General features: G+C 35.8%; 1 protein-coding gene across 2 annotated transcripts in view; it reads right to left on the reverse strand.

Moving 5' to 3' along the window:
* The window catches only part of LOC306882760 (all trans-polyprenyl-diphosphate synthase PDSS2-like), a 33,342-nt gene that overhangs the window by 5,977 nt on the left and 3,427 nt on the right, over nucleotides 1–23,938 (reverse strand). For both annotated transcript variants that reach the window (XR_013785288.1, XM_079437629.1), the window contains exons 2-3: nucleotides 17,651–17,785; nucleotides 7,450–7,648 (exon numbers count right to left, since the gene is read on the reverse strand). Coding sequence is in view for 1 of the 2 variants with exons in the window: in XM_079437629.1 (XP_079293755.1) it covers nucleotides 7,450–7,648; nucleotides 17,651–17,785 (334 nt within the window). In the remaining variant the exon portion in view is untranslated. The remainder of the gene's footprint in view (nucleotides 1–7,449; nucleotides 7,649–17,650; nucleotides 17,786–23,938) is intronic.

Consider the following 23,938-nt stretch of genomic DNA (forward strand, 5'->3'; position numbering starts at 1 on the left):
GACTCTGCCATCTGCACAAGATTATTGATTCAGTTTCTCTCTTTAATACACACAACCACAGAAGTCTACTCCAAAAAAATGCTCAACACCAAAAGTACAGAAAATCATCTGATAGTTGAGCGTTGATTGGACTGTTCTCTTGAACTTCAAATATGTACATGCAAAATAAACATAAATATAGCAGACTATATCCCTTATCAAAAAATATATATTAATCATGTTGCTAATTATAAAACATTAATTATAAAAAATATTCGTATAACAAATAATAATAATAAAAAAGCACTAAATTAATTTAAAAAAATCAACATTTTATTTTGTAAAAACATGCATCTAGTTCACCTTAATACATTCATGGAAGTTTATGAGTGAAGTAGCAATTGAAAATGAAAAATTTGTTTGCTTCATATCTTTTAAATTAATCAGTTAATAAAGTTCACAAATAAATCTAAATGATCTGTTAACGAATCAGACTTAAATTGTAGTTATACGAATTCAAAAGTCATTATGAAAAACTTTGGTAGTGTTTTTGCGTCTTTGAAAGCTCAAAGAACTGAGTAGGGTGAAGTCAGCTAAAATGGTTCAAATAAGGTTGTAGCATCGGCTCAATCAATCAATTTTATTGGTCTGAGTGTTTTAAGGCGGGCAGGGCAGTGTTACATGAAGCTTGTCAGAGAAATTGTAAGGCAATTGAGACTGACATTGTAAATTTTATTAATCACTAATAAGGATACTAAAGCAATTATAAGTAAGCTTACCAACAAAGGTTTATGAATAATGTTTTGAGTTGACATGCTCTTTCAAATAAAAAAAAGTTTAATTTATAAAAGAAACTTAATACACATTTAAAAAATATAAATACATTTAAGAGACCCATGCTAATTTATAAGAATATCATTAGATCTCATGCATAGCTTATTTGATGGTATTATAAGTCATTTACCAAAACATGGCCCATTTTAGCTGACTTCACCCTATAATTAAAAAGAGCCAATACAATACTTCAAAATTACATTTTCTGTGTTCCCCATAAGGTAAGTCACAAAGGTTTGGAATTGCATGAGAGTGAATAAATAACGTCTGAATTTTCAATGTTGGGTACATTTTTGCTACATTTTAGTACTTTAGATCATGTAGTAACTATAGTGATCCTGAGGGGGGCGCTACTCCGTTACATCTACTCCACAACAGTCAGCTGGACTAAGTCACTGACAGCTCCTTCTATCATTCAATCACATGCTTTCCTATACCTTTCATCCATCGCCCTAGGCTACATTCTCCACCTCTTTTTCACCCTTTGTCGTTCTTTTTCCTCTTTTCCCGAAAGGCCTGCCTGTTGAATCATAAGACCACAGGCAGAATCTCCAGGGAACTAGAATAGCAGAGGCCTTCCATCCAGACATTCGGCTATTCCTCATATTTAATATTATGTTACTCCTCTCCGTTCCCCAAACCTTCTCTCTCAAACTTTGTTTTTCTCACTCTTTCCTTCTCTCTGCCCTCTGAGTAACCAGATCTTTGAGGAAACAGTGTGGAACTTGACTCCCCAGAGAAGACAGAGAGCCCCTATAGCGCAGCCAGATGTGCGGCTTCACACACTCCACACGGAGAAATTAAAGTGTGCACATGTGAGTGTGTCTGTGAGAGAATGCATGCGTGTTTCAACTGTGTGTTTGTGTACGTCTATGCCTTTTCGTGTGAGTTTGTGTGTGTGTGTGAGAAGTGGGGGGGCTTTTTTTGGAAAGTATCAAATAAGCTGCCCTCCCTCCGTCTCGTCTCATTCCCAAATCCAGCTGGAGTCGTGTTTCGCCGACAGGTCTATGAGGAGAAGAAAGAGGAGACAGCCGCTTGCGGATCCCTTTACCGTTTATACTAGTGTTGAGCCAGAATCCCACTCTCTCTCACTCACACACACACACAGTCTACTAAGTCAGGATCCCACTCAAGGCCGTGATACATAATACAGATCAATCAGGGGGGAAAAAGCGCTTTGCTGCGGAGAGGGAACGTCTGATTTCCACCGCTAATGCCCTCACGCTAACTGAACCGCTAATGCAAAGGGGCCTCGCCCTCATTTACATAGACAGAAGCTTTAAGAAGAAGATGTGCTCGGCCGGTTCTGGCTGGGTGAATGCCAGTTACATCAAGGGACTATTAAAAATTGAGCACTTAAAATATATTTTTAATCACTTTTGCTAATTGTAAATTCATCTGTAGAACTTTGACTTGCAGCTAAAGAGTATGATCTCTGATTGGCTGGACATCCTGTCAGTCCATCACTACTTCAGTGGTTCAGAACAGAGCGTGTGTGGCTTTAAACACGGTTCGCTGAACAACAGGTTCAGTTTCACACAAAACAAGATTTTTACTCACACTCTGTTCAGTATGTGTGTGCGTGTTTACTAAAAACGAGGCTCAAAATGACCTTCTGTCCACAGCTGCTAATGGTGACTGAATTGAGAAAAATGTATCAAGCATGTCTAACCGACAGTGAAATGACATTTTGCATTATTATTGATTTTTAATTAAAAGTATAGAATTATTAGTTAGTATTAGTGTTAGTTCATATACAATCCTGTATGAAAGTATGGGGTAGGTAAGATTTTTATTGAAATATTGAAATATGAAATATTATTACAGTTTAAAATAACTGGTTTCTATTTGAATATACTGTATTTCAAAATGTACTTTATTCCTGTGAGGCTAAAACTGAATCTTCTTCAGTCTTCAGTGTCACATGATCCTTTAGAAATCATTCTAATATGCTGATTTGCTGCTCAAGAAACTTTTCTTATTATTATCAATGTTGAAAAGAGCTGTGATGCCTCATATTTTTGAGGAAAATTATGTTTTTGTCAGGATTCTTTGATGAACAGAAAGTTCAAAAGTTTACATTATAAATGCGCTTACTGTCATTTTTAATCATTTTAATGCATTCTTGCAGAATATAAGTATTAATTTCTTTAAAAAATTACTGATCACAAACTTTTGAAACTCTGTCTGTAAAAAAAAATTACATTAGCAAGGTTAAAACCATCATTATTGATCTCAATTTGTTTAAAAAAAAAACAAAAAACAAATAATAATAATAATAATAAATACATATATATAAAATTTATAATTAATATTTTTATGTCTGACAAGTAGACAAAAAAAAAAAAACACTAAACAGATGACAGACTTCCACTTTCGTCCAGCAGGAGGTGCTATAGAACACGCCAACACATACTCCTAAACCCAATTTATTAAACCACACCATCTACCTAACACACACACACACACACACAAAAATCAGGTGTGAGTCCCAACTAAGATACCTGGCTGTCTGAATGCTGAGCTCCTCTTGAGGGAAAAAAAACAACAACACAGAATCTGTTATTTATATTAGTCGCCACAATCTGCTGATCATCTAAATCCCCTGCAGTCATTTCCATGTCCGCTCATGCACACATTAAAGTGAGCTTGAGTGTGCGTGTGTATGTCTGAGGCTATGCAGAAGGAAAAGAGTTTGTTTTCCTCCACGGGGAGAGCTGCATTCTAGAGCCGCACTTGGTGACAGATCTTGTCAGCACACTCCCGCTTAGTGCATCTGAGTGTGTCTGTGTGTGTTACCCAGACACAGAGAGATGAAATGTTAGGGTTTGTAGTGAAAATCCCTTTTTACTTAGACTGTTAATATTATATGACAAGTGATTTCCTCTAAAACCGTGAATCCCAGTGTAGGTGTACTTCAGCAAGATTTTGCTTTGACCTTGTTAAATCTATAAAATGTGAGAATCAAATGAGAATCAAATGATGTGAGACTGTTGATTAGAAATACACTACTGTTCAAAACTTTGGGGTCAATACATTTTCTTTAACAAAACTCATCATTTTACTCAGCAAGAATGCATTACATTAATCAAATGTGTTCCAAAAAGTTATATTTTGAAATGAATGCTGTTCTTTCTTTTCATCAAAGAAACATGAAAAAAAGTTGTTTTTAAAATTAAAAATGTTTAGGCCTAGATACCTAGTTTTATATGAACAACTGTTTTATATGGAAGCCCATTTCCGACAGTGAATAAAATTTTTTTTTTTTAAAAAGGTTATTGCGACTTTGTATCTCACAATTCTGACTTTTTTTCTCAGAATTGCGTGATATAAACTCACAATTGAGAAATAAAGTCAGAATTGTGAGTTTTTCTGACTCTTTTCTCGTAAATGCGAGTTTGTATCTGACACTTTTGACTTTTTCCTCACAATTCTGACATTTTTTCTCAGAATTGTGAGATATAAACTCACAATTGCGAGTTCTAAAGGCCTAATTTTGAGGGGGTCTGATATGTTCTCAGAATTGCGAGTTTATATCTCACAGTTCTGACTTAATAACTTGCAATTGCATGTTTTTAAGTCATAATTGTGAGATGTAAACTTGCAATTCTGAGATAAAAAGTCACAATTACCTTTTTTATTTTTTATTCAGTGGCGGAAACGGGCTTCCATTGCGTTTTAACCATTGGTAAGAAGAAAAAATATTTTTCAGTTTCTTAATGTGACACTAAAGACTGCTTTGCATCACAGGAATAAATTACATTTTAAAATATATTAAAATAGAAAACTGCCATTAATATTGTGATAATATTGTTACTGTTTTTACTGTACTATTTTAATCAAATAAATGCAGTCTGGGTGAGCATTAGAGACTTTCAAACAATGTTAGGTGTAATGCGTTACTAAGTAACTAAAATTAAATTACTTATCCACTGAAAAGATAAAGTAAAGGATTACTGTTAATTTTTAGGTAATTTAATTACAGTTACTTATAAAGTACTTGTTACATACAGTAAATAATTTCAACAGTTCTAAAATCAATATTGAATTTGAAATCTAAATTTACCATCTAAAGATAAAATTGAATGCAGCAGCTTCAACCTTCCGTTCAGTTTCAGATTTCCCCGATTCACAGAGAAACCTTAAATACTCAGATACATATAAGACTAAAATCAATAGAATCTAAAAAGCTTGAAGTGTCTACTTTTAAATGAACGAATTCAAATCAAAAACTAATATTTCTGATTATGTAATCCCTATGAAAGTAAAGCTAGGCCAGTCTTTCCCGTATAAGCTTGGAATTTCTACATTTAAATGAACTAATTTTAATTGAAAACGAATATTCCTCATTACGTAATCCGTATGAAAGCGAGGTACAGTCATTCCCGTATCTAAAATCTTGAAGTTTCAACTTTTAAATGAACGAATTCAAATCGAGAACGAATATTATCTGATTATGTAATCTGTATGAAACTAAAGCGAGGTACAGTCTTTCCTGTATCTGAAAGCCTGAAGTGTCTACTTTTAAATGAACGAATTCAAATCGAAAACGAATGTTATCTGATTATCCGTATGAAACTGAAGTACAGTCTTTCCCGTATCTGAGCTCATTATATGTAGTCACCTGCGCGCAAACGCCTTCACCTAGATACCAAAAAAATAAAATCAAGATTTATCTAATTTTCATCATTTTTTAAAGACGACTTACTATCAGGAATTTACCTCATAAGAACATGTTTGACTCAAATTGAAAGAATAAAGAGTTTAAATTTAATTTAATTTCAGGTTTATATGGATTTTAAGATGTAGCCTAATTAGCGATTTGAATAATTAAGTTACTTATTGAGTAACTAAGTTATTTTTCAGAAAGAGTAATTAGTAAAGTAATTTAAATACAATATTGATGAAGTAATTAGTAACTGTAATTACGTTTTGAATGTAACTTACCCAACACTGCTTTCAAAACACTAAAAAACAGATCAAAAACTTTTGATCAGTAATGTACACTTTTATTCATGCTATACTAAAAAGTATGTAGTTTAAAACTATTAAAAATATATATGCACCCAATATTTTGTGTGCTATGCATTTTTATGCCTTTCTCCCTTCATGAAGTCATAGTCAAATGTGCCATTTGTATGATGCATGGTGTTACTGCCTATGTACGCATTTCAATTCAGTAGCCTATAATGGTCTACTTCATTTCAAGCCCAGCCTAAGTAGCAAGCAGCTAGAACAGAACAGTTAAAAATAACAACCTTTCAGAGGTATTTGACCAAAATCAATAGGACTCTAGGGGTGCATTACAAAAAATAGGCTGGGAAACACTACTGTAAAATGTTGTGATGTATTGTACTGGCCATTCATAACGCTGTAAGATATTCAAAAAGATGCTCTAGTGAGATGCTGTAACCCTGAGTGGAGCGAGGCAGTGGGGCTGCTGGCCGCATGCAGTTAGACGGTGCTTTGACTGCGACTCTAATTAGAGCTGGAAGAGAACACTGACACTTAATGAGGGGTGTAGGAGACATATGCTCACACACTCGCGCACACACATATAAAGAGCGCAAGAGAATGAGGGAGAATGCAAGTATATGGAAATTAGCAAGAGAGGACACACACAGCGTACAGCGTGGAGAACAAAGTCTTTGAGAAGGAAGTCAGAAGCCGGTGAAATTATTATTTTTTTTTTCAGTGTTTTGCATAAAAACACAAATGTGATGAAAAAAAGAGGCTCACACCTCCAGCATGAAGATATGTGTTTGTTTATTTAACTATATTTTTGGCACAAAAATATAAGTAGTAAGCTAAATCTGACAAAACCTTTATTTGGGGATTACAGGGATGTTCTCAGTTGTATAAATTATTCATAGTAATGTATTTCTTAATCCTTAACATGCAAAATAAATAAGTTAAAATACACAAGTAAATAAAAACGCTTCCCTTTTCTTTTAGAAATAATGGACAGTCCATGTTTAAAAAAAAATGTATATTGTTAAAAAACAACTGAAATCTATGTCCTCATCTTCACTACAATTGAAATGTCTGGGAGAGGTAACATTTTAAAAATATTAGTTTTTTTTCAAGAAAACATGCTCACTTATTATGCTCACTAACTTTGAATTTACTTAATCAAACATACAGTAACAATAGCAATATTTCGAAATATTGCTATACATTCAAATACAATTTATTCCTTTGATGGCAAAGCTGAAATTTCCTGTCACACGATCCTTCAGAAATCATTTTAATACGCTAATTTAGTGCTCAAGAAACATTTCTTATCATCATCATCATCTATGTAGAAAAATGTTGTTCTGCTTAATATTCTTTTTCTAGAAACCTTGATATATTCTTTTCAGGAATCCTGATGAATTGAAAGTTCAAAAGCACAGAATTTATTTGTAATAGAAATATTTTGTAACATTATAAATGTCTTTTTTAAATCTTACTGTTCTCAAACCTTTGAATGGTAGTGTAAATACTGTAGCTAGGAAAATGTGTACTGATTATTATTTGGGCTCAAATTTTACAACAGCAAACTCAGAGCAGGGTTTCTTTCATTACTGAGCATGGAACAAGCAAAGAGCAGGCAATGGAAAAACCTGGAGACTTTTTACAGCATTCATTTAGTACCTTGGTGTCATTGAGCTGGGCCAATCCTGTGCAGGCGTTCGCCAAAAGGAAATCGCCACTCAGAACAGCCATCTTGTTCCCAAACTGCATGTCTTTGAGGGGGCCATCCGAGTTCGTCCACTCCTTCAGATTCACAATCCCACGATGCACCAGGAAGGCCGTGTGAATCAGCTCCGTGATCTCAGCCAAGTTCCTCTGACTGACAAAGAGACAGAAAGAGAGAAATATTGTGATTCTGAGAGGGCATTAGATCTATAAACAGTCCCAGATGCTATAGTACACTTTATACGAAAAGGAAGTGATTTTAACCCAAACGTTCTTCTGCAGAACAAATAAACCAGAGAGAGTGTCAAGTGTCCTGGTGACCAAAATGCACTTCACAAAATACCAACTGCCACTGATTATCAGACGAGCCCGATTATCACAACGCCATCTCACAGACATTATAATCAAATGTTGATTTGCCGGGTTCAGGATCATAATCAGATTGGACCATTGAGGTCTCAGCGATAACCACCTTCCAGACACAAGAGAGAGACGTTAGCGCTGATGACCACTTACCCCTCCTTCAGAGCGAGAGACATGGAAAGAAAAGAGGGTGAGAGAATGAAGAAAAAGCATCTTTGATGAAGAGATTCTCTTCAGTTTGGTGATGTGAGAGAATCACTGTGGCCGTTTCTGCTCACACACAAACACACACACACGTGCTAGTTAATGCTTGGGTAATTACAAAGCACTGCAATAATTCTTGTTGTCATTAAATGCTGTTCTTTAATGGACCATCTCCTGGGCTCAATCATCCCTATTGTGCAGAGCTCTCTTGTCCACGCAGCCACCGATCCCGGTCAGTTTCACTTCAGCTGACACGGGTAAAAACAGATCTGAGATGTTAATGTGGAAACTGGGGAATTGAGTTACTGGGGAAACTCAAACGTACTTTATAGAAGTGTAATTGTATGTATCTCTCATGTCAAGTCAAGAGTTGTAGGGTTCTACTTTTCTTTTTTTATCTTGGTAAATATGAAATGTCCACATTTTGCAAACCTAATCAATCTTGATGGATACAGTGAAGTCCCACCCAACATTCATCTGATTATGGAAGCAAAATGCATAGTGAATAGTGAATGGCATTTTATGTTGACTATAAATGCATATCAGAAGTTGTTTTCTAGAACAGGTTTGTGATCTCAGACCCCGAAAAAGTCTTTAGGACTATGTTCACACATGGCACGGGTCTGCTTTTTAAATTATATTGTGAACAGCCCAAATCATATTTTTAACAAAAATAAAAATGGACTAAAAAAATAAATAATTAAAAAATACTGCCCTTTAAGTGTGACATTTTTTTATTTAAAAATGGAAAAATACACTAAATGAAAAAGAAATAAAAATATATACAACACGAACAGCACAAAATGCATGACATTTTAATTCAGTTTTATAAAATGGCAAACTGATAAATTACAATACATTACAAATGCAAAAATAAAATTTAATCACAAAATTAAAAATAAATTAAAAATACAGGGTGAACAGTCTAATATAATGTGGGTTTTATCATTCATGATCATTCACCATCATTGGCATGCTTCATTTCTATTAATGTGGAAGACAATGAGTCCACAGAATGCCAATAATACAATTTCGGCCCTTTTCCGCCTCCTTGCCCTTGTTCTTAATTGATGTGTAATTTCACAGCCTCCACGGAACATCAGGTTCATAATAATTGCCTCCATTTATTTAATTCAGATTAGCATACCAAGTTTGACTATTTTAATGCCACATTTAAAAGTTCTTGTCAGTCCCTTAAAAAAGATTTGGCCCACATTTAGCTGCAGTGTGAATGTGGCCAAGGTGTGCATGTCCTTTTCAACACCTTGCAGCTGCAGTAAGCTGCTGATTTGACCACTCATTAGTAATAGTGGTGAAATTTGTAACTAGTGTTTTTGAATGAATAGTTTTCTATCCTGAAATGATTTTTTATTGTCTTTGTCTCCTTCATCCATGGGCTGGCTGCAGTGTTTTGGCTGTGTGCAGACAGCCGTAGTTGAATCGAAATCTAATTTTCCCCCAAATCTGCATCTATGCCGTCTACGTTTTTTTGAAGTCAGTGGGAGGGGCAGCACAGGGAGTATAAATAGTCTCAGAACTCAGTTGCATAGCAACCGATGCCATGGTGCAGAGGGGTTCCGCCCCCTGACACGCCCCCTTTCTCTGTCTGCTCCATTTTCTCTGCCAATTTAACCCTGAAGCGCAGTGGAGCGTGTGCCTGCAAACTCACAGCAGATCACCTTAGAGGTCAAGATGTCAGTTGACCAAAAGCATCACTAAAGCTGTCACACAGTATCTCAGCCAGATGATGTTTTAATGAAAGATCAGAGAAGGGTTTGCTTCTAAACTCGTTATAATGTGAATTCAACTCTTAAACACACAACACCACAGAAACCACCTATATAACTACCAGCACTAAATAAGACTGTTTCTCCTGTTCAGTCTGCTCTATTCAGTATACAGTGTGTCATATATATTAAAAATGAATACCATTCAAAATGTTGGTGTTGGTAAGATTTTTTTTGTTTTTGAAAGAAGTCTCTAAATGTCCTTGCGCAGTGAGTTTGAAATTCTCATCCAAACGTTTTGCACATTAAAAAATAAATACGACCTCAAGTTGTGTGAATCACATTTACACACTGCCTTCGAAACTTTTGTCCGTCATGAAAAAATTTGCATCGGGTTCAATTTTCTGCGTAGCAAGCATTTTGAGAGTCGTTTGTGCGTGACAAATTTTTTGGATGACAAATACGAAAAACATACAAAAATTACAGACTCCGTGTGAAAGGCCCTTTACGCTCACCAAGGCTGCATTTATTTGATCAACAACGCAGTAGAAAAAATTATATTGTGACATATTATTTCAATTTAAAATAACTGTTTTCTATTTAAATACATTTTCAAATGAATTTTCAGCAGTCATATCCAGTCTTCAGTGTCACGTGATTCTTCAGAAATCATTCTACCGGTAATATGCTGATTTGGTGCTCAAGAAACATTTCCTATTATTATCAACATTGAAAACATCTGCGTGTACATTTTTATTTAGGATTCTTCGATGAATATAAAGTTCGAAAGAACAGATTTTATTTGAAATATAATTATATTTTAACTCTATAAATGTGTTTACTGTCACTTTTGATCAATTTAATGTATCCTTGCTGAATAAAAGAATTAATATCGTTAAAAAAAAAAACTAAGAAAAAGAGTAAGATTTCATTTTTAGTGTAACATCTGAACTCATAAAATGTCAAATTAATTTAACATCAACTTGCAAAAAATCTGAATATTGGAAAAACTATTTGCGAATAAAGCAGCAATTCCATCTCTTTCAGGGAAATTGGTGCAAAATAAAAATATGCAATTATTCTGTCACATGACTTGAGGCAATTCTCTGAAGCAAATCTTGGAATTTTTATTTTTCCATTATAGTATATGTGCATGTCTTCTTATCGAATTAATCAATGTAACCATCTTAAGTGAGTGCATAAATTTTTCATGCATTTTTATGTTGGTCTTAAATTCCATCCAGCATCTTTTTTTTTTTTTGCGAAATCCTAATTTGCATTAAAATATGTGGACTAAACAATATACTGACTAAACAGGTAGTATTTTGCATGTACCACCTTAAGAACAAGACACTCTTCCAGGATGCCATAATGTCTAATGATCTAAAACAAATTCAAGGGGACTTTAGGAGATAACCAAACAAACATGGACACTGTACAATGCTTTCATACACAGCCAAAGTCTGCTGAATGTCAAACTCGTTTTCCACACGTCCCTTAAAAGAACTGTCGAGCAATCATTCAAACAGACGTCTCTCTCAGCGAGATGCACTCGTGCATGTGTGCGATCATACCCACCCCCCCAAACCATGAGCATTTCTGTCAGAAGTGAACACACACACTTTCCATCCACCTCACATGCACACACAACACTACGTGTGTGTGTGAGAGAGAGAGAAAGTGACTCGAAGGGACATTTTACAAATGCTGCATGTCAAGGAGGAGGAGAGCAGCACAGCAATTCATCCATCACCACCATCAAACACACCTCTAACCAGGAACGAGAGAGCAAAAGGTGTCATCGGAGCAGGGAGGGAAGGGGGAAAGTTGAAAGGAAAGAGAGATGATCGACAAAGAAAAAGAAAAATACAGACAGGGAGGAAGAAAAAAGCTCTATATGTTAAAAAGAGATAACTACCACATACATGTTTATTCTTTACTTTATTCTTTATCGATTCACTGAAAAAATATAAGATTGAGAAGAATGTCTGATTCTTTATATATTAGTGAATTAAATGGTTCAATCCGATTGTAAATTAATCATTCAGACTCATTCACTGTGAACCAGATCAACTGAATCAAAAGATTTGATTCAGAAGAATGTCTGATTCATGAACAAATCCTTGCTACTTCTCTTTTTAATTTTTATCTATTTGTAAGTTAGTCGAACAGTTTAGTCAGACTGTAAATGAATCATTCTGAATCATTTATTGTAAACCAAATCAACTGATGCATCAAAAAAGACCTGATTCAGAAGAACGTCTGATTCATGAACAATGAGTTGCTACTTCTCTCTTAAATCGAGTCAAACTACGGCTGCCACTAACGACTATTTTTATTTTTATTAATCTATCGACAAATTTTTCGATTAATCTAAACGATTAATTTCCCGCAAAGAAATAAATAAAAATTACTTAAATACTTTATTAAACCAAATGAAATCCAAATTTCTATGAAATCCTTTTTTAAAGCAAAAGTGAAGTGCAACAGAGTGCAAGAAGCAAGTGTCCATCTCAGTCACTGAAAACAAAGTTCAGTATTATAGTGTGAGAATGACAACATATCCACGTGTTCTAGTCTAATAATAAAATTATAATCAAAAAACACTTTTTAAAGGAGCATTTACCAGAAATATTATTTACCAGAATTTATTTAGGTGAAAAATGTAAATGTGCAGTATTTCTGAAAAAAATACTTTTTTTAATATAAAATCATTTATTTGGAGATGCTTTTTATTATTAAAATTTAAATGGAACAATTAAAATGGAATCCAGAAATAATGGAAAACAGAATTTGGTACAGATAAAACTGTAAAACTCAATTAATTAGATAGGCTTTTTGATTAATCAAATTTAAAAAACTGAATTTGGAAATAAAATGGATTTCATAGGGCCCTATAATTATAAAAAAAAAAAATTGTGGTAATAAAAATGGATTTAAGTGAACAATAGCTTTTAAAATGTCTTAAAATACATATATAATAGCAATGATGCAATAATATTTAGTTCAAATAAAGTATTTGAAAGCAAGAAATCATATGGTTTTATTGAACAAAACTGTTAAAATACATGATGTATTATAAACAATAGAGCTTATGTAGATTACGCATCACAACAAAGGCCTGCAGGGGCGCTGATGGCCTGATGATTATTTTTACACATTACTGTTTAATATTGACCAAGCACCATTTAATCCAAATATCCACTTAATCTTTAATATTTGGCCATTTCTTTAGGACAGAAATGCTATAGCCGCTGTAATTACATTAATATGTGGACATCAAACCGTGTAAACTCAGAGTGAGGGTTTGAGCTTTTATTTTGAAATCACGATGTATATCCTCTGTTTGTGTAGATTTATAAATGATTTACCTCACAAATCTGATGAAATGCCGCGCGCTGCGTTCCCAGATGAAGGTTATAATAAACACAAACTCACAACAACATGCAGAGATGAGTTTGAGACGCTCCACATGTAAATGATAACAGTTTCTGTGGAGCTACTGTGAGACGCAAGTGCTTAACCTACACGCATGGAAATAATTAAAGAGCATATACTGTTAGAACTGCATCGCATATAATTATTCAATTAAATCATAGCGTTTGTGAATTCACAATTATGCTTAATTATGAGTTTAATATATCATGCGGCCTTGGAAAATAGTCTAATAATGTGTTTTATGCATTCTCGTCTGTGAAATGCGCCACTTCCGGTATTTGGCAGATTAGTCGACGCGAGCAAAATGAAGTCGACGATTTTTAAAAATCGACTAGTCGTCTAAAATCGACGAATCGCGACAGCCCTAAGTCAAACAGTTCAGTCAGATTGTAAATGAATCATTCAGAATTATTCATTCATAAACTAGATTCATTGAAAAAGATCAAATTCAGAAGAATGTCTGGTTAATTCAGATTTATGTTTGACATCATTCTCTTCTCTTTTAAATTTGGGACTATTTCAAATTTTTAGAATATAGCATGTAAGTCATATGGACCACCTGTTATGCTTTTTGGGGGAATTTCTAAAGCTTCAAATGTTCAGTTCTAATTGACATTTATAAAAAGAACAGCCAGGATATTTTTCACAAATTCACTTTTTTCCACAGAAGAGTAAAGTCATACAGGAGTAAATGACAGTTTTGGGTAAAATATCCCTTAAATGTGGGTAATTGTGTGTGTGTATAGCCCCTTTCACACAGAGATTCCGGAAAATACACGGGTAATGTGTTCCGGCAATTGTTCCCGGATTGTTAGATTTTGGTTCATTCACACTGCCAGTGATTTTCTGGAATCTGTGCGTGCGTTCACACACAACCCGTAAAGATCCCGTAAAGACACGTGACATTTCATGTGATGTGTATAATGCGCCATGCACCATTTCACTAAACTGGCGAAAAAAAAGAAAAAAAAAACTAAACTGGTGAACGATTTCAGCTTCAGCGCGGATAGTGAGGAGCTCCGATCGCTGCTTCATTCCAGTTTACACATTTTTCATTGTGTGAACTTTGATCTGCCTTCAAAACACCCGGTAAAAGAGTCGCATGATAACGCGCGTCATCGGCCTTTACGGCATTGTTCACACAGCGCTCGTTCCAGGACTGAACCCGGCAATGTTACTAGGTCCCCAACCCAGGATTGATCCCGGAATCAATCCCGGGACGTGGTTGCGTTCACACAGAAGGCACTCCGGCAATTTTCCGGGACCAATGTGCAGTGTGAAAGGGGCTTATGTTTCACCATCATTCACCTCACTCTTTTTTAACACACACAGACACAGACACACACCCACAATGGGTCAGCCTTGAGTCTTACAAGTCTCAGGGCAAGTAAATCACCATCTTGTTTCCATGACACCCACTTCCCAGCTGTGGAACTATGAGGTCACTTCCTGTTTAGAGGGAAACGTTGGGATGTAGAAGCAAGAAAATGAGGGGAAAAAACAGAGAGGTATAGCGATGAGTGCCGGTCCCTCCTCTCACTTGCTTTGACATTCTCTTTCCCCGCTCAGCGAGAGAGAAAGAGTTCATTCAGACAGCTTGTGCACACACACAAACACGCTGCCAAGTACAACAGCCGCTTCTGGTAACTCCCTGGCACTGCAGCCAAGGAACTCACACACACACACACACACACGCCTGTTTGTAGCAAGAGTCCTTCTGAGGCACAGCAGTGGAAGTGGATGCACAAGTGTGTGTGTGCTGCGTGTGTGTCAATTTCTTGTCCTTAACTGGACATAATTTACCCTACACACTTTCATATCCTGTTTCCGATGATCTGTCTATGCAACACGGTTACCATAGATCTTGTTTTCCAATAAATCTTGTTCTCTCCGAATTCAATGCTACATTTTAAAAACAAATGTCGTGCTCTTTTTTTCACTTTCACTTATGGAAAGAGAAAAGGGCTACATTTCTAATTGGCCTCAGATGAAATGTGAACCTCTTCGTCTCCGAAAAAAAATCTTCAGCAGCCTGTAGCTTTGAAGGTGTCCAAATTAAAAACTTCTCTAATCCTGATGCCCGGCCAAGATTTTTTTATTTGTTTTATTTTTATTAATCTCTCTCCCCCTTTCCCACCTCCGAACACACACAAGCAAGCACTTATATGCTGACATTCAATACTTTTGGGAAGTTGACATGTCCTGCGGTGTGACATGCTATACTCCTAAAACTGACATGATATACAATATCTAAAACTGACGGCGGTCTGTAAAACAAAATAATTAAGGTATGATATTAAAACAGCTATATTAAAATACAGCTACAACTTTAAAAACCACAACTAATGCATTGCGGCTTGAAGATCCATCATCAGGGTGTGGATTTCAGCAGGCAAACTTTATTTAAAGAGTTGAAGACAACTTTAACAAACAGTGTCCGCTGTAATATAATACCTCACAAGTGTATTAGATTTATTTCAAAGACTGCAAAGCCTTCTTCACAGAGCAGCAGAGAAGGTAATGGTATATTTTTTGATTGCTTAAACAACATTTTGCCAATTCCTTTGTAAGTACTATGACTTTCCATGACCTTGAGAGACTGTGGAATATTTGTACTTTTAAAAAAGCATTTGTCACCAGACCAGATCATTTAAAATCACTTCAAATCGCTTCACTTCCTCAAGCCCCACTCGCGGCATAGTAACATAAAAAGGCCTGGACATCCACAGAGGACAGCAGTGGTGGATGAACGGAGGATCCTCTCTATGGTAAAGAAAAACCCTTTCACAACATCCAGCCAAGAGAAGAACACTCTCCAGGAGATAGACGTGTCACTGTCAAAGTCTACAATTAAGAGAAGACATCATGAGAGCAAATACAAAGGGTTCACCACAAGGTGCAAACAAGGCCAGATTAGACTTTGACAAAAAAAACATCTAAACAAGCCAGACCACTTTTGGAAATGCATTCTTTGGACAGCTGAAATTAAGATCAACCTGTACCATAATGACAGGAAGAAAAAAGTATGGAGAAGGCTTGGAACAGCTCATGATCCAAAGCATACAACATCATCTGTGAAACATGGTAGAGCGGTGTGCTGGCATGAGTGTGCATGGCTTCCAGTGGCACTGGGTTACTGATGTTTAGTGATGATGTGACAGAAGACAGAAGCAGCCGGAAGAATTCTGAAGTGTATAGGGATATATTCTCTGCCCAGATTCAGCCAAATGGAGCAAAGTTGTTTGGACGGTGCTTCATAGTACAAATTGACAATGACCCAAAACATACAAAAAAAAAAGCAACCCAAGAGTTTTTGACGGTAAAAAAAATTAATATTCTGAAATGGCCAAGTCAATCCCCTGATTTCAACCCGATTGAGCATGCATTTCACTTGCTGAAGACAAAAAGGCAGAAAGACCCACAAACATACAACAACTGAAGTCAGCTGCAGTAAAGGCCTGGCAAAGCATCACTAAGGAGGAAACCCAATCTCCGGTGATGTCCACGAGTTCCAGACTTAAGGTAGTCATTGCTTGCAAAGGATTCTCAACAAAATATTAAAAATTAACATTTTATTTATGATTATATTAATTTGTCCAATTACATTTGAGCCTCTAAAAATGGGGGGGACGGTGTATAAAAATTTTTGTAATTCCTAAGCATTTTGTGTTAGATTTTTGTTCAAAATATAATTAATTAAATTAAAGCTTAAAAATTAAAGCCCTTGAATTAAAGCTTAAAGTCTGCACTTCAATTTTATCTTGATTGTTTTATTTTTAATTCTGTTCTGGTGGCATACAGAGATGAAATTATGAAAATTGTGTCAGTGTCCAAATATATATGGACCTAACTGTATATATAAAAATGTGTTTTATCTCAAATTTGAAACATCAGGATTTTATGGTCCATATATTATGATATAGTGAAAATGTGGAGCTGACATTCGAGTAGGAAAAAATTCAAACTGAGCAAAAATATGCATTTGGTGTAGTTGTGTTATTTATAAAAAAGTATTAATTATTAAACAGAGGGCAGGATGCATATAGCAGATTGTGCACAGCAAAGTTAGGTGTACAGTAGGTGTTTCAGCAAAGTTGAAAATTATGTTGATAATTTAGAGACCTAGAAATTCATGAATCAAATATGAAACAGTATAGGCTTTGGACTTTGAAGTCTATGGACTAATGTGTAAACTAGCAATGTCCATACATAACAAAAACAGTCCTTGCCCTTTCCATATTATTTTCTCTTGCTGTCTTTCAAACATCTTTCAGGCTGGTCTCCCTCCCTCTCTCACTTTCTCGAAGCCTGTGTGTGGTAGCAGTCATTTCTCACTAATGGCCAAAGCTACAAGCTGTTAGAGTCCCATGATACTGAGGAAAAGAAAAAAAAACAGTAAAAAAGAGAAAGAAAGGTATCTATACCTGGGGTAGATGCCGCTGACCATACTGTCATGAATCGGGTCACTGGTACTGGGACATGGACCGGCTGCTTTTGACATTAGCAGCACAATGAGACCTCGCATCTGTAGATTATTCCGGCTGTCGTACACAAATCCCCTATTAAAAAAAAACAACAACATAAAATTACAAATCACATAACATACTGTATATATGTTCTTTATATATTTTTAGCTTAAATAAAATTGTGAAAATAAATCAGTGCCACAACATATATTAGAAATATTTCTAATATGGTAAGTTGGTTCAGAGGAAACATTTCTAATTATCAATATTGAAAACAGCTGAGCTGCTTAATAGGCAGCGTTTGCTTGAAATCTTTTGTAACATTATACATTTAACTTATGATCAATTTGAAGCATCCTTGCTGAATAAGTATTATTTTTTTAATCTTACTGCCCCCAAACTTTTGAACAGTAACATGTTTACGCATTAGATAAATGTATTTTTATTATCATTATTATTATAAGTTAGTACTTTTCCTAAGTGCAGAGGCAATATTTCAAAAAAGAACAAATCAACTTCCTGTAGTTTTTCCAAAATACATGCAAGTGCTCCAAGAAAACAGCATTAACTGCACATTTTCACTGAGTCATTTGTGAGATCCATTAATGAGTCAGGCTAACTATTGGTCAGTACTCTGTGCTGATGGCCATGACTCCCCATCAGACCCTTCAGAATGAGAAATAATGGTGCTATGAAGAGCAGAAATGTGATTCTTCAGCTAATTAAAGAGCTTTAATGATCAAAAGCAGCTAGAGATTGCAGAGTTACACCAGGATCTGCTTCTGCTCACTGCTGATGAGACTCAATGAATTACTGAAATGATACGCACACTTATGGCATAAGAACAGCCACTATAAAAGTAACTATTTTTTATCTATATGTTGTTCTATAAATCAAGACCAAGTATTTATTAGCAAATATCTACAACTGCCTAAATATGGTACCTCTTGTAGAAGGTCAACATGGGTCTGGATCTAAACCTCTTGATAAAATAGACATAAAAATAGACTTAAAATAAATAGGCTTGCATTGAAGGAGGGACTCAAGATGAATCTAAGTTCACACTATATTCACACAGTTTAGAATTGACAACAGTATTTACTAGCAGGTGTGACTCAAAATATCCTGTTCCTGGCCAGGAACAGCTTGAATACTGTCTGTGTGAAAGAGTCAATACAGTGCATCCCCGTAGCCATTAATACCACCTGTAACCATAGTGACAGTGATGAAATACATTTTCATAACCAAATTTTGATGGAATTTGGTTGAACCTTTTATATTTAGAAGTTGCTTCAGTTAGCATATTAAATGTGTGATTGTATTGACAACTGCATTATTTCATTAGAATGCAACCACAGAAGATTATATGGACTGCTAAGCACCTACCCAGAAGGCCCTAGCAAGTGTATAGCGCCCTAAAAACACTTGAATGAAATTAATATGAGATCGTACATAGAAACACACACATACACACACAACAAAAACACTCAGAACACCTTAGCAACCACATGGCAATGTCCAAACATCTACAACACCTACTAGTGAGTTCCTCACATGCAAGAATCAAAAACCACTAACATTTTTGCAGGTAGTGAAATTAAAAAATTGCAAGGTCTAGAGATGTTTTTTTCAGTTGATTTTTTAACTTGAATGTGTTTTGAAAATGCCAGGTCACGCACAAGACGAGAACGCAACAGTCAAAGACGTACGGTGGCCGAGAGAGCTCAACGCACTGCAACTTCAGAAAACACATGCAAATAGAAAAATCACCAGCAAATCAAGAAAACATCTTCATCAGTTTGACAGCAGGTGGTGCAAATGCTCACAACACAAACAAATAAAGAAACACTACAAATGCTCACAATACAACCAAATAAATTTTATTTGCAGTGCGTTTCTTTGTTTGGTTGTGTTGTGAGCATTTGCAGTGTGTGTGTTGTCAAATTGAGGAAGTTGTTTTCTTAATTTGCAGGCGTTTTTTTGTATTTGCAGTGCGTTTCTTTTTTGGGTTTTGTTGTGAGCATTTGTGAGCATGTACGTTGTAAAATTGAGGAAGTTGTTTTCTTAATTTGCAGGGGTTTTTTTTCTATTTGCAGCGCGTTGAGTTCTCTCGGCCACCATAAAGACGTCCATCTAACGCATTTTTACATAGAGAACCAAAAAAGCAGTGCAGTGGAATGCAAAAACGTATTCTGTTTGAACGCCCTCTAAAACTAAAATTTGACAAATACTGTCATCTGGCAACTTTGTGAAAATAAAAGTTTCTAGTACGTGTGGGTGAGAGTGTGTGACCATCCAGCCTCACCATGTCCTAATTGTGTTTAAATGAAATGCACAGTGTCATATTAACGAGCCAGCATGTCATTCCAATACAATCTCACCCTCTTTTCACCTCCCATCTCTCCATCTTTCACTGTCTCTCTCTCTCTACGGAGGAGGAAACAGACACACAAAGACACTCGCGGGCTTGTTAATCACAGTTCCACAAGGGGGTCTTGGAGGCAGAGGTCATCGCTGTTATGAGCTAGTCTGCCTTTCAACATCATGATTAATTTGCATCTGCATGATGGTTGGTGGCTGGTTCTGTGCAAAGGCGTCCAGCCCCACATATCCTTTACTCGGCTGTATTATTGGTTTAAAATATACATATAATACAAATAACTTTCTTATAATTGCCTACTAAAGACACAGTCGCAAAAATGGCCAAAGGCCTCTTTCCTCTAAAATAAATATTCTGCATTTTGATCATTTTATAGAAACATAATAATGACAATTCTCCAACATAAAGAACCACTTTTTTAAATCCCACTTCCGTTTTAAAGGGAAGTTGTGAGAAAACAGATGTATAGCCATAATATAAAACTTGATATTTATTTTCCTTCAAAATGAACACCCTGCAATCCTATTATATTTCAAACTAAATTAAATTAAAGTAATATTTATGGCAAAAATATGAAACTCTGTTGCAGATATACTACATTTTACAACAAGATGTAATATAAAACAGTGACCTTGAAACTAACCTTTTTAACAGTGCTATCAAAAAGAACACAGTAAGGGGCCATTCACGCAGATTCACGTTTTATGTCAGGGGAAAGAAAAAAGGAAAACTTTTTTTATGACACGCCAGGGCCATAGACAATAATTAAAAATGGCCAAATTGCACCCCACCCCCCATATTTGTAATTCTTGAACTGATTTGCTGCATACATTTTCAGCATGGTCTGCCTCAGCAATCTAACATCGCTCGCCAATGTCAAAATAACTGTGATGAATAATCAAATCAAAGTAGGCGGGGTTTAATGTTCACAGAAGCAGAGCATGAATTCCAACACGAAGCGTCAGTTTAAAGTTGAAAGAGAGCTGGAAGTTGCAAATAATTTAATACTGGTCAACTGTTTTACGACAGAAATGTTGAATGACCGGCAGCTATATTCAGTGATGCAAACCGCTCAAACTTTTTCTCAAATATGGCCATTTTGAAAGAGAGAGTTGCGTGTGTGAATTTCCTCTGTCTGTGCATCTCTCTGCAAACAATGAAGCTGTGACTTTAGTTACTTCAAAAACAATGATTTTAATGAGAAATATGATGTAGCAATTCAGTATAAAAGCTATTTTAATAAAAGTCGCGGGGCAGCGTTGACAACAAGTTTCCTGAATGTGTGCTCCTGAATGTTTCTGTGTGTGCGCGCAGCACGGTTGGTTATAAATATATAAATTTTAGTACAGTCCAATGTTCAAGACATGGTTATGGCCTTCCGAGACACAAGATGAAAGATGAAAGAATGGAAAAGCAACACAGTAAAATGCAAAAACATGTTTTGTGTGAACCGCCCCCTAAGGAATGATTCACATCAAATGCATTTTTGTTTTAAAAACACAAGATGCTGGGCAAGTTGCATTTTTCTCATTTGAGCAACATATTTTTTTAGAACATGTATAAAAAAAAAGACGCTATACACAAACACAAAGGTCAACCACATTTGTCTAGTGAATGGAAAAGCACTGCAGTGCAATGCAAAAACGTGGTCTTTGTAAACGCCCCTATAGTTTTATGATAACCTACTGTTCAGTGAGTGATAGTCATCTGAGCTGTATCAATGAGGAAGTGAACTGTCTGAGTGATAGAGTCATTAAAATGCACCAACTGAGACTTCCATTGGCAAATTGGACCTGTATGTTTGTTCTTGCATGCACAAACAATAGAAAGTTTAAATCCAGACTGATATTAATTTAATGTAGTGTGCAGGTCGTGCAGGATGTACATATCACAAGCGTTGCAGGGCTACAATCGTTTCTGGTTGCCGGGCAATGAGGCACAATGCAGTTCCAGTGACGACAAGGGCTGTAATCCCGTCTCCAGGCAGAGAGTCACTTGTCATGAATCACAACTGTGGTAATCGAGATGAGATGACACCCAGACACGCCCACTACCAAACAGCCCAGTGAGAGAGAGAGAGAGAGAGAGAGAGAGAGAGAGAGAGAGAGAGAGAGAGAGAGAGAGAGAGAGAGAGAGAGAGAGAGAGAGAGAGAGAGGTGGGCAGGACATATCATGACAGAATGAAAGAATAAAGGAGAGATTGGAGACATTTAAGGTACAAACGAGAAATACATCCGAGAGCGAGCTGGAAATACATAAAAGTGGCTGATAACTGGAGAATCAATGAGTGTGGTTACATATATCATCTTACATAGATTATGCTTAATAATAACCCAATACTGTGTAGGTCATATAAATGCCTTAAAATGTATTCTTATCAGGTAAAGGTCATAAATGGTTTAAGCGAAACCTGATCAGCACACCCCCATTACTCAGATTTCAGATTTCTTGTGGCCAGTAAATTTATATACTATTATAGTATTTATTATGTAGTATTTTTAGCTTGTGTGTGTGTGTGTGTGTGTGTATCAATTTTCCTTTTTCTTGCACGTCTGTTTATGTTTATATCTAAACTAAAAAAAGCTGATTTCAAAATCTCACGTAAACATGTTTTTCCATGGGTTGTTGGATTTTTTTATAATGAGCTGATTTTTGATTTCTCGCACTAAATGTAAATGCAGTGCTCATATATACCATATGAAGGACCATCCCCTTGAACAATCAGGTTTTTAAAATCCTCCTGTCCACCAGCCCCAACAGCTTCAGCTAACATTTTTAAAACATACTAACACAAAGGTCAAACTACAGCGGTTTGAAATAATCTGGTCACATACACCACCCAGAAACACACACACCATTACTCAATTAGACAGAAACTGCATCTCAAAAGATGCACACAAACACACACATCATTAAATCACAAACTCACTCTACTGCAAAGGGAGGAGCAGGGAGTCATTAAAACAAGACGAGTGGTGATAAGAAATGATTGGAAAGAGGGAATGAAAGAGTGATGGTACGTTACAGACCAGCTGGAAAGTGTTTATGACCCTCACAAACAAGAAGTGTGCAGTAAAGTACACTTAATATGTGTGAAACATTCAAAGGGGCTGTTCACACACAACACTGTTTTTTGCTTAGCCAATGAAAACATGTACTAGATGGATGTCTTTGTTCCCTATAGGACCTTTCTCTTTTTTTCCGCATCTTTAGGTTAAAACCTCATTAAACTGATACAGTGGAAGAATGTCTGTGCATGAATGTCAATGAACCAATCAGATGACTCATATTTGGATGAGCATATTTATAAGCATATGTACACGTTTATAGACAAGCATTTTGAATAGTTTTTATTCACAAGTGTGTAGGAGATAATAAACATGTATTTTTTTTTAAATACGTTGAACTCAACATGTACCTGCTTTTACCATATTAGCACAACATATGTGAACGGCCCCTAGCAACTATGAGAAAAAAAGCTGTAATTATCAATCAAAACGCCACAGCGAATGATGTCATATGGAAAATGTGACATTACATCACTGCACTCTGTTTGTCTGAAATATTATGTGTGCATGCAGCTAAGAGCAGGGGTAAAGTGAGGGTCCGTAGAAAAATTTGGAAGGAAAAAAATAAATAAGTACAGTACTATAATGAGTATGATTTTATTTTAAGTACATAATTTCTGAATAACATTTTAGATATATTTATAATATTCATTTTATGCAGTATAAAGTGGGTCTTCATACAAGAAACCAGATGCCTTTTAAATTTAGGATGGGGGTCCCTCGCATGAGCATGATTATATTTGGGGGTACGCATATAAAAGATTGAAAACCCCTGCCATAAAGGACCTCATTGAGAAC

The sequence above is a fragment of the Barbus barbus genome (assembly GCF_936440315.1).
Source record: "Barbus barbus genome assembly, chromosome: 16".
Lineage (NCBI taxonomy): Eukaryota > Metazoa > Chordata > Actinopteri > Cypriniformes > Cyprinidae > Barbus > Barbus barbus.